This window comes from Octopus sinensis, linkage group LG2 (genome assembly GCF_006345805.1).
Source record: "Octopus sinensis linkage group LG2, ASM634580v1, whole genome shotgun sequence".
NCBI classification, from domain to species: Eukaryota; Metazoa; Mollusca; class Cephalopoda; order Octopoda; family Octopodidae; genus Octopus; species Octopus sinensis.
In genome coordinates this window covers 55,159,882-55,171,400 of record NC_042998.1, presented here as the reverse complement: position 1 = coordinate 55,171,400, position 11,519 = coordinate 55,159,882, and the positions used below count along the sequence as shown (strand labels likewise).

General features: G+C 33.3%; 1 protein-coding gene across 1 annotated transcript in view; it reads right to left on the bottom strand.

The window, feature by feature from the left end:
* Positions 1-218: 218 nt before the first annotated feature.
* The window catches only part of LOC115230369, a 57,461-nt gene continuing 46,160 nt past the window's right edge, over positions 219-11,519 (bottom strand). Inside the window, exon 3 of the mRNA XM_029800575.2 lies at positions 219-1,331. Within this exon, the coding sequence (XP_029656435.1) occupies positions 1,111-1,331 (221 nt within the window). The 3' untranslated portion in view covers positions 219-1,110. The remainder of the gene's footprint in view (positions 1,332-11,519) is intronic.

The window sequence follows — 11,519 nt, the reverse complement described above, 5'->3', positions numbered from 1 at the left end:
ACAAAGGTTTAGCAAAAATGGAAGTCCTTGATTCATAGACAGATGTAAGACAGCATTATTCATTGGCTAAAATCATTGTTTCCCAACTAGGGTACTTAGGAGCCCTAAGGTTCCATTAAAGAATACTAGGGGTTCTGTGAGAGGATTCTAGGGGCTTCATCAGAAATGGTGATAATAAATGGCTAATAATAATCAAATATATTTCTGAATCATCATTGCATTTAATTTTACTTCTTGTTTGTAGTATTATTATATGGACATATAAGATTATTCCCTAAAACAGGAAAATCCTGGCTGCTGTATGTTGTAAGGTAACTTGATGAAGAAAATAACCTCATAATGGAGAATTTTTAAGGTATTCTAACCAAGCACTTAATTAAAATGGAATTTCTAATATTTTTGTAATAACTGATAGGTTTCACAGTGCAAAATCTATCAAAAACAGTTTTATAACTTGCTTAATCTCCCATGAAATTTTACTTTATGAAAGAGGGGGAAAAAAACCATTAATAAAGATTGATACTAATTATATGTAGGGGTTCCCTGCGATAAAGAATTATTTCAAGGGTTCCCGAGAGAAGGTTTGGGAAACACTGATCCAGATCATTGGAATTACTATGTCTCGTACACACACACACACACACAATATTCAGTCTCACTCATGTATTAACATTGAAACTATGAATTATTTCTGAAAGTTTCACTACCATCTTTGAAAGTAGCAAAACTGTCTACAAATTAATTGACTTGATTAATTATCATTTAATATTTGATAGGAACTGCTTCTCTGAAATGATTCTAATGAAGAGAGCAAAGTATAAAACATATGTATTGTTAAAGAAAAAGAAGACATATATAATAAACTATACAAAAAATATATATATGAAATCTCTCTTAATGCTTCTTAATGATTTAGTTACACATAGGTGTATCTAAATCATTTATTGATGTTATATGCTCACACTTTATCTTTACATTTACAAAAAGAGACAATAGTATATCAGAAATTGATATACTAAAATACATTTTTACCTCACAATTTATGGTAATATGAAATCAATAGAAGAGTTCAAATATACAGTTATAAAATATGAAAAATGTTCACAAACACTAATGTAAATTTGAAGTGAAAAGCATACAGGTAAGACTCAAAATCATTCCTGCAGATATATGGTACCATTTTGTTGAAAGTGTTTCTGCGGCATTACAGGCGTCACCAGTACAAGTGAATATGCAGGATCTGTACATACGCTCATGATCGGCATACCAAATGTCTTGACATTGTTTGCCCATATCACGGGAACTGCAAAATCGATGAGTGCCAACCACACCTAGATAAGAAGAAGAATGAAAGGAAATATTATACTGGAGAGAAAACCAAAGATAAATAGATAAGGCTTAAGCAGAAGAAAGAAAAAAAAAATGAAATAATCTTCTATTCAAGATGTGAACGATACTAGCAAAACAAAATCACCAAACCCATGCTGGTATCATTAATTTGATTTCCTCAACATAATTTGGGACACTGCTTCACAAGAAAATATTTTTGATTAGAAAAATATAGGTGCAGAACACACACAAGGTTGAAAACAGATGGAAACCAGATACACCTAAGTATTTGTATAGGTGTGTGCATGAATTTGTGAAGATGTGTATATGTGTGTGTCTGCATGTATAATGATGTGTTGTGGTATACACACATATACATATAAACATAGCACACATATTTATATGTGTGTATATATATTCCTACCAAATTACTGGATTCCAGTTTATAGTACAAACAGTAATTTGCTGTGCTAGTTCCATCAAATATTATTTTACTCATGTAAAAAACAACAACAACTTGGTATATGAAAAATTTCCTTCTTATACAGTACTTTTGGAATCCTGTAAAAAAAAACCTCCAATGTACAGGGACAAAGTATGCATTTAAGTACAGATTCTAATAACTAATTCTGTTTAACTAGAAAAGTTATATGCCTAAAGACAAAAAAAAAGACCACTGTTCTGGATGCAAATGGACAAATGACGATATTTCCTTTCAGATGAAGAGCTATGCTCAAAACATTAAAAACTCTCTCAAACTAATACATTAAAAACTCTATCAAACTAATACATTTCGTGCGGATGTCCTCTTTATTCTTATTTTTTAATGCTTGATATTTCGATTTGACTATATATATATATATATATATATAGTCACTAGATATATATTTTTCCTAGTCTATAAGGTTTTATTTAATATACATATAGTCATATACTTCTCATTTATTTAGTTTTTCTTTACTTTATCCCTCCTCTTTCTATAGACTACCTCTGACGTTATATCCTATAACGTTTTTTCGAAACAATATTAATAGCGTTCAGTTAATCACTATACATATCCATCATTTTCTGTTAAAATGACTTATTGACGAATTTTATTCTTCACTTTCCTGAATCTCCAATGTACAGTGACAAAGCACGCATTTAAGTACAGATTCTAATAATTTAAATAGAAAAGTTATATGCCTAAAGACAAAAAAAGACGACTGATCTGGATGCAAATGGACAAGAAATGCAAAAGGTGAAAAAAGAGACATGATGAAAATAAAATGAAGCTATAGCAGAGGAATGTCACTGAAGTAACATAGAAAAATAGTGAGGACAGGTCTTATGGTGTCCAGGGTCACAAATGAAGTGATATGGGAATGACACATATGGTGTGTTGGGCTCACACTATATAAGCCAGCATGAAAAATATGTTATAGTTATGATAATGATGTGAAGGAACATAGCCTAGTGATTAGGGGTTGCATTCACAATTGTCAGATCATGGTTTCAATCCTTGGATTGGGTAGTGCGATGTGCTCTTGAAGAAAACACTTAATTTCACATTGCACCAGTCCACTTAGCTGTAAATGAATTCCAGCAATGACTGGGATGTTGACTTTGTGGTGCATTGGTATCCCAGCCAGAGGAAAATGCTGTAATCTCAGTCATTTATATGACATAAAAAACAAACCAGTTTAAGATCTTGGCCTTACAAGTCCTAGAGCTCATGAGAGACCTATGATAATTAATGGTGGTTGTGGCAGAGTGAAATAAAAGTAAATCTTATAAAAGTGAAAAAGAAAGTGATAGGAAGTTGCACAATTGTATAGAGAAAGAGGGAAAGAAACAGTGAGCCCTATGTATTGAAAGGAATGCAAAGCAGTCACATGATTTTTAAATGTGGTATAATAGGATAGTGTGATAGGCAATAAAAATTTCGTTGTTGTTCTAAGTTTTATTGTTAAAATGTTTCTTTATCCTTTTACTGTCAAAATATCTATCTATTCACAAAGATAGATACATTGATGGATAGAAGATAGATGAATGGATGGGCAAGCTAGGTAGATAATGTAGATAGGCATTTAGGTTGTGACAGAAATACAGACAGATAAATCATATAGTTTTTTTTCCAAATAACCATACAAAATTTGCTAAGACTTTACCAATGTACAATTATAGAATAATAATACGGATAATGTTTTTGATTTTATTCCATAGTTAAGATTGCTTACTTCTTGATGATGATTATAAAGCGAAAAATAATAAACAAGGTAGATGGAAGAACATAGCTTTTAGATACTACTAATGTGTCCTTTTTACACTAGCTGAAGAATCAAAGGCTCCAGAAAAATATATTATTCCATCTTACAGTATTCAATACAACTGGAATGTCCACAATTACTTCTAGGTTTTATTAATACAATTGATAGATATATATTTTAAAATTTGTCATACCAACAGATATGTCTGAAAAATATTAACATAATTAATATAATTAACTTGAATAATCAACTCTAAGCATACTACATTCCTATAACTAACCCAGTAAAAAAAAAATAAATAAAAGAATAAAAACAGCAGAGTTGACCTTAAATTTTCTGGGTTTTTTTAATATATATATATATATTTTTCGGTACATTAACTAACTAATTGAAATATTTTATTTTCTCATTAGAGAAATATTTTTTTACATTAATTATATTAATATGTGATGGAAATGTATTTTTTGATATTTTTTTTTATCTGTTTATTTACACGCAGTTACTCATATATTCTTTATGTATTTTAAATCTCTTTTAATTATGAATATTCATATTTCAATTTAAAATTTGTGCAAATTATGATATGGTATGGTTTCTTGTTTTAATTTAAATTTTGTTTACATTTTTTTCAATGCTAATTCATTTATTTAAAATAAAATACCACCTAATTCAGCAGTTTTCAAACTGCCAAATACCAAGTCCCCTACCATCCAACAGTAGTGCAGTTTTTGCCTCCCCAGCTCCAGTTAAGGAGAAGACAAAATAGACTCTAAATCCCTATAATTTTCTTTCTCCACAATGGCACTGGACAAGTTTAACTCTTTAGCATTTAAATTGGTCCTATTTGGCCCAAATATTCTGCCAGGCCACATCTAGCATCTCACACCTACCCTATGATGTCATTCTAAAAATAAACACTCACATCATCGGAATCTCAAAGCTACAAAATAATGCACAATGCATGATTAATTCAAAAACAATGTGAACAAATAAGCATTACATTTTACAGAATATGAATGCTAAAGAGCTACAAAGGTCTTAATTTCATTTGTCATGGCAAATTGTCTACCCACTTTTCAATCCTCACCCCTAAGAAAAGTAGTGCTCTAATTAATAGTCTTTATCACTACTTTGGTAAAAGTAAAAATTTTGAAAATAAATACTGTTTTATTTCTTTTTTTTTACAGTGTATACTATTAGTGTTGGAACACATTCAATTCTTGCTGGCATTCTTGACATGAGCACACTCAGCATGCGTGTGTGTGTGTGCATGTGCATGCATACATACATACGAGTGTGTGTGTGTGTGTGTGTGTATAGGTGTGTATATAGCTTTACAGGCATAGGAGTGGCTGTGTGGTAAGTAGCTTGTTTATGAACCACATGGTTCCGAGTTGTCCCACTGTGTGGCACCTTGGGCAAGTGTCCTCTACTATAGCCCCGGGCCGACCAAAGCTTTGTGAGTGGATTTGGTAGACAGAAACTGAATGAAGCCTGTCATATATGTATATATATATATATAATATATATATATATATATATATATATATATGTGTGTGTGTGTGTGTGTGTGTGTGTCTGTCTGTCTTTGTCCCCTCCCCCAACATTGCTTGACAACTAATGCTGGTGTGTTTACGTCTCTGTAACTTAGTAGTTTGGCAAAAAGAGACTGATAGAATAAGTACTAGGCTTACAAAGAATAAGTTCTGGGGTCGAATTACTTGATTAAAGGCTGTGCTCCAGCATGGCCACAGTCAAATGACTGAAACAAGTAAAAGATATATATAGGTTTATGTATTTGTTTTGCGAGATTCTTGATGTGAAGTCATGCACTATATATAACAGAATATACTGCTTTCCAACATTCTGCCAACCTGGCTGGGGTTCATGATGTTACATTAATGTATAAATTTTGCAAGATTCTTGATGTGAAATCGTGTGCTGAAACAGATCATTACACTTGGGGATGGTCATATTTTGTCAATTAAACACATACATTAGATATTACAACAGAACATCTGTTTCAACACATGATTTCACATCAAGAACCTTGCAAAACAAATATGTAAATGTAACAATGTAAGCCTCAGTCAGGTTTGCAAGATGTTCAAAAACACTATATTCAGTTGTAATATGCATATATATATTTATTATTTATATTAGTATTTGATTGAACAGCACACATCCATTTCCAAGTAAGTTATCTTAATCTTTTTGATGTGACTCTACGCTGTACTGTTTTCTCCCCTATCATTTTCTCTCTCATCCTTTCTCTAATTACCTTTTTTCTCCCCTTCACTGTTTTCTATCTGTTGCTCTCTCTCTCTCTCTCCTTTCTCACTCCATAGCTCACACGTGACCATCATCCATCTTTCTTTTCCACACACAATCCTCTTTCTTTTCTTTCAAGACTGTCCTAAGGACTAGATGTATCCTATCTCTCTGTTCTATCTTTTCTCCTGCCTAAGAAAATATTTCTCCAGCGTTCACTATTTTACCTTCCATGTTTGTTTTCATTTGATTTCCTTGTATGTTTCCACTGTTCTGTTTTTGTTCCCAACTTTGACCCTTCATAAATCCCAATTTTTATTTTGGTACTTATGGGAGAAACTGCCTTCGAAGACTCATATTGTCATTCAATGCTCAAAATGAGTAGATAGACAGCTGACAACTGATGATGGATCGTTCATTATGTTACTTGTCCTGTTTTCCATTTGTTTCTCTCGTTCTTTGCATATTCAACTCTTCTGTTTTCATACTTCATGTTATTTACTGTTGGTGAAATCTTGTACCCAAATATCATCATCATCATCATCATCGTTTAGCGTCCGTTTTCCATGCTAGCATGGGTTGGACGGTTCAACTGGGATCTGTGAAGCCGGAAGGCTTCATCAGGCCTAGTCAGATCTGGCAGTGTTTCTACGGCTGGATGCCCTTCCTAACGCCAACCACTCCGTGAGTGTAGTGGGTGCTTTTTACGTGCCACCCGCACAGGTGCCAGACAGAGCTGGCAAACGGCCACGAACGGATGGTGCTTTTTATGTGCCACTGGCACGGGGGCCAGGTGAGGCTGGCAATGGACACGAACGGATGGTGCTTTTTACGTGCCACCGGCACAAGGCCAATATGCATATATATATATATATATATCTTTATATATAAAAGTCAAGTTGTGTCTGTCTCCTACGATTTAGATTCCTAACTACTCCCACATTTTGCAGTGCAGTTTAACCAAAAGCGGGTATCTTATAGTTGTGATTCATATCGAGCCCTTCTGGGTATTAGCGTGCGTCTACAATGAGTCTACGATTTAAAAAAAAATTTACCATCATTTTTTTCCATTTTAATGCATTTTTTCGCTATTATATAAGGGAAGTAACTCTCTAAAAATGTCTACGATAAGTCAACGATTAAAAAAAAAAATTTACCATAATTTTTTTTCCATTTTTAATGCATTTTTTGCTATTTTTGGGCTATAACTCTCTAAAAATGCTTATATAGTTATTCCCTTACAAACCCGAGCAACGCCGGGTGATACTGCTAGTATATATATATATATATATATATATATATATACATATATATATATACATGTATACATATATGTGCAGGTGTAGCGATGTGGTAAGAAGCTTGCTTCCTAACTACATAGTTCCAGGTTCAGTTTCTGGCATCTAAGATGTATCATAGAGGAATTGAAGCCTGATTCATGTGGTTGTGAAGCAAATTTTCTAAGTCATACAACAATGGCTGCACCTATATAAAGTTATTCATTTATCGTAAATACATATATGTAAAAAAAAAAGTACTATTTTAGAAAACATCTTTCTGAAAGCGTAATTTTCTCCACAACAAATAACACCTGTATAAAATTATTTCTCCATAAAATATAATGTAACTTTTAACATAGATAAAATAAAATTCTATAAAATTCAATGACAAAATTCATACAATAGATTAGAAAAATAGAGGAAGTAGTAAAATATCTATCTATATTGTATATATGTATGTGTGTATGTGTGTGTATATATATATATATGTGTGTGTGTGTGTGTGTGTGTGTGTAAGTATGTATGTATATATATATATATATATATATATAAAATTATATAATATATAAATCATTCTTATATTACTAAGCAGATTTTGTAAGGCTTACTTTTAAAATCTGAAATCTGCCAAACCAAACTTGATACAGCACTTAGACACATGAATAGAAATGAATAGGTGAAGAAAAGGAAAAAAATGAAAATGATTTTAAAATGAATATAAGTATGAAACAGAGAAGGGGAAATGGGAGAGAGAGAGAGATCAACAATTCAGTAAATAAATGAATAAATAACTTGTCACTATAGCAACTTCACCATCTGATTTTCATCACTCTGAAAAACAATTTATTTTTCATTTTTTCCCCCCCAATTCTCAGACAAAGTGTCTATTTTCAGCAATCTTCTATTTATTAATGCATTTCATTTTCCACCAGCTCACCAAACAATTTGCTAGCTAATTGTAGATAAGCACTCTTCTAGTAGTATATTGATGCATGAGGTCTATAAGCTGCATGCACCTATCTCCCATACATGTCTATTTGGATTTTTGTTTCAGCTGTGCAGTTGATTGCATTCTGTCACTTTTGCCAATATATTATCATAGATAAAACTTATACACTTTACATATTCATTCAGAATGTACATATAATTATTTTTAAAAAATTACTTTTCTGTATTGAATATACCAACATACACACACACTCATACTCCAAATTTTCCAAAACAGTAAGAATTTGAAAAGCAATAAGATTGATAAGGATTGAAACTTCTTCATTGGTTTAAATCACCTTCTCTAATCTTTCAGACTTACCTTTATAGTTTGATCAAATTACTTTGAATCAAGATTTCCTTTGACAATATCACATTTTCTAAAATCAAGTCAAGTCTTTTGTAGTGGTAACTAAATGTAGTAATTTGCATAAAAATTCTACGGAGAAATAATTCTTCAAAATCATAACAACCAGCAGAAAACTGCCTGGTGGGTGAGATTTCTGCTAGTAGTAATGAGAATAACAATAATCTTTTTTCTAATATAGGCACTAGGCCTGAAATGTTGGGGAGAGGGCTAAAGCTCCAACTGGTACTTATTTGATCAACCATCAAAAGGATAAAAGGGAAAGTCAACTTTAGTGGGATTTGAACTCAGAACATAAAACTGGAAGAAATGCTGCAAAACATTTTGTCCAGTGTTCTAACTATTCTGCCAGCTCACTGTCGTAATAATTCTTTCTACTAGAGGCACAAGTTCTGAAATTTTAGGGGAGGTGGAAAGTCGGCTATATTGACCCTAAAAGGATAAAAGGGTAAGTCAACTTCAGTGGAATTTGAATTCAGAATGTAAAGACAGAATAAATCCTGTTTGGTATTTTGTCAGGTACAGTAATGATTCTGCCAGTTGCTGCTTTAATAATAATGCCAATTTTTAGTGATACCTATCGTACAGTGCATAACACACATGACTTACTGAGTAACAAGCAGAATTATAATATAACTTACGCACATCTATCTGTCTATCTATCTAAAGTTACTAGGTGCTCTCAGCATAGGGTAAATGTGGAATAAAAATTATCATTATATTATATAAATCTGATAAACCTTTAATCTCTAGTTAAAGTAATAAAAAGGACAAGAAAAAAATTCTTTTTTTTTTTACCCCTTTATTTTAATTCAAGAATAGGGAACACTTGTAATCAAGTCATATGAATTGAAGTGAACAGCTTATAAATTTAACTCTCTTCCTGTACTGCACAATATTTTAAAAACAGCATCTTCAGCTTATAAACATTTATGGTTCTGTATTATCATTCAATGAGTTAGAATTGGCAGTCAAGTCTCTCTCAAATTAAATTGCTGTTTCGGAGAAAACAAACGAGAGAAGGTCACATTGGTTAATGCAATCCTAGATATGCAATGCTTGAGATAAGAATGGGATGGTCATAACTAGAATGCCTTTTGTTGTAGGTCTGATCATGCAGGAGTAACATAATTCAAATGCCATTCTATTTCACTAAATTTCATGAATATTTCTTTTGATGACTAGGAGACACTTCTATGACAAATCCTTCATACAATGGACTATTTCTCATGTTGTGAAGAAGACTAACAATTGATGAAGAATCTTTCCTTCCATCCATTCATCTTCACACCCTCCTACTATTTCTGTGAGGACCACAAGCGCATAATCCTCAGACATGTCCTCCAGAGAGTGCTATCAAAAGCAGCAGTCAACCAAATGTTCTACCTAGATCCCTAAACATGATCAATCAAAGTTATAGATAATATCAACTATCTTGCTTAATGCGTCCACCAACTGGTTGGTCTTGCCTACAAAAATGTATCCTGTGATTATTTCCTCCGGCATTCTAACCCATGCCCCATTATGCTGGAGCTGTGATTTCACAATGCAGAAAACTAGAGGCTTCTCTATGCATCTGTGAAGGAGCACAGATCAGTGGTTAGAGCATCGGGTTCACAATCATGAGGTAATGAGTTCAATTCTCAGACTGTTCTGTGTTGTGTTCTTGAGCAAAACACTTTATTTCCTGTTGCTTCTGTTCACTCAGCTGTAGAAATGTCACTGGTGCCAAGCTGTATTGGCCTTTGACTTTCCCTTGGATAACATCAGCAGCATGGAGAGGAGAGGCTGGTATGCATGGGCCACTACTAGTTTTCTATTAAGCTTACCTGAACTTTTACCTCAGAGGGGAACTTTCTAGGTGCATCTTTTACTCTATGCACTCAATTGAATGACATTCCAATGACCCCATACACTTTTAATCACCACACATCATTCTAATTCATAATCATAAATAAGGAGGCACATGAAAATTGAATAAAAGATAGTGAGTTTGGCCTTTAACCTAACTCACTTTTTGTGAACCCTTCTTTTGTGAGAACAATGTAAGTGAACAGTTTTTAAACCTTCATACCTTGTACCATCACATCAACCAACAACCACTCAAGACTTCCTTGACAAATATAAATTACTTGCAGTCATAGAAGTTTTATGGGAGAGCACAAAGGGGATTTCTTATTTTTTCTTCTTTCAAGCATTTAAATTTTACTTTATTTTATTTTACAAGCAACACTTGTCTTCTTGTCTTGTAACGGCATTCACTCTGGAAGGGTCAAGCTGGCTGCTGTAGAGTTCATCATGTCATGGGTCAAGGTGGCCAATTCTGCAGAGTGTTGGAGCCATTCCTGATTACAGCGACAAATACCAAAGACTCAAGGGCCAGAAATGAGTTCCGTATCTGCTTTGACTGTTGTAAGCCACATCTTCAGCTGACCACCTCTCCACTTATGCAAACCAAAGAGAGCTATTGCCTTCTGAATGAGTTCACTATGGAGGTGCTGCAACATGTGAGCAAACCATCATAGTCTCCTCACCAGAAGAGTTCATTCAAGAGGTGAGATACCATTCCTTTATAGTCAATTCTGAGAGAGTGAATAATGGAAATTGCATATTTCTGTTAGGTACTGCAAACTACAGCAGAAATTACAGAATACAGAACACATTAACTCCTTTCATACCAACCTACCCCAAATCACTCCCAGTTCTATGATATATAATTTGCAGGTATGTGGTAAGAAGTTTAATTCTAAACAATATGGTTCCGGGTTCATCCCTACTGCATGGCACTTTGGGCAAGTGTCTTCTACTATAGCTTTGATCTGATCAAAGCCTTGTGAGTAGATTTGGTAGACAGAAACTGACAGAAACTTGTATGTGTGTGTCCCATCATTGGCTGACCATCAGTGTTAGTGTGTTTACATCCCTGTAGCTAAGTGCATCAAAAGAGACCAATAGAATAAGTATCAGGCTTAAAACAAAAAAAAGTATTGGGTTCAATTTGTTTGACCAAAATTCTTCAAGGCATTGCTCCAGCAT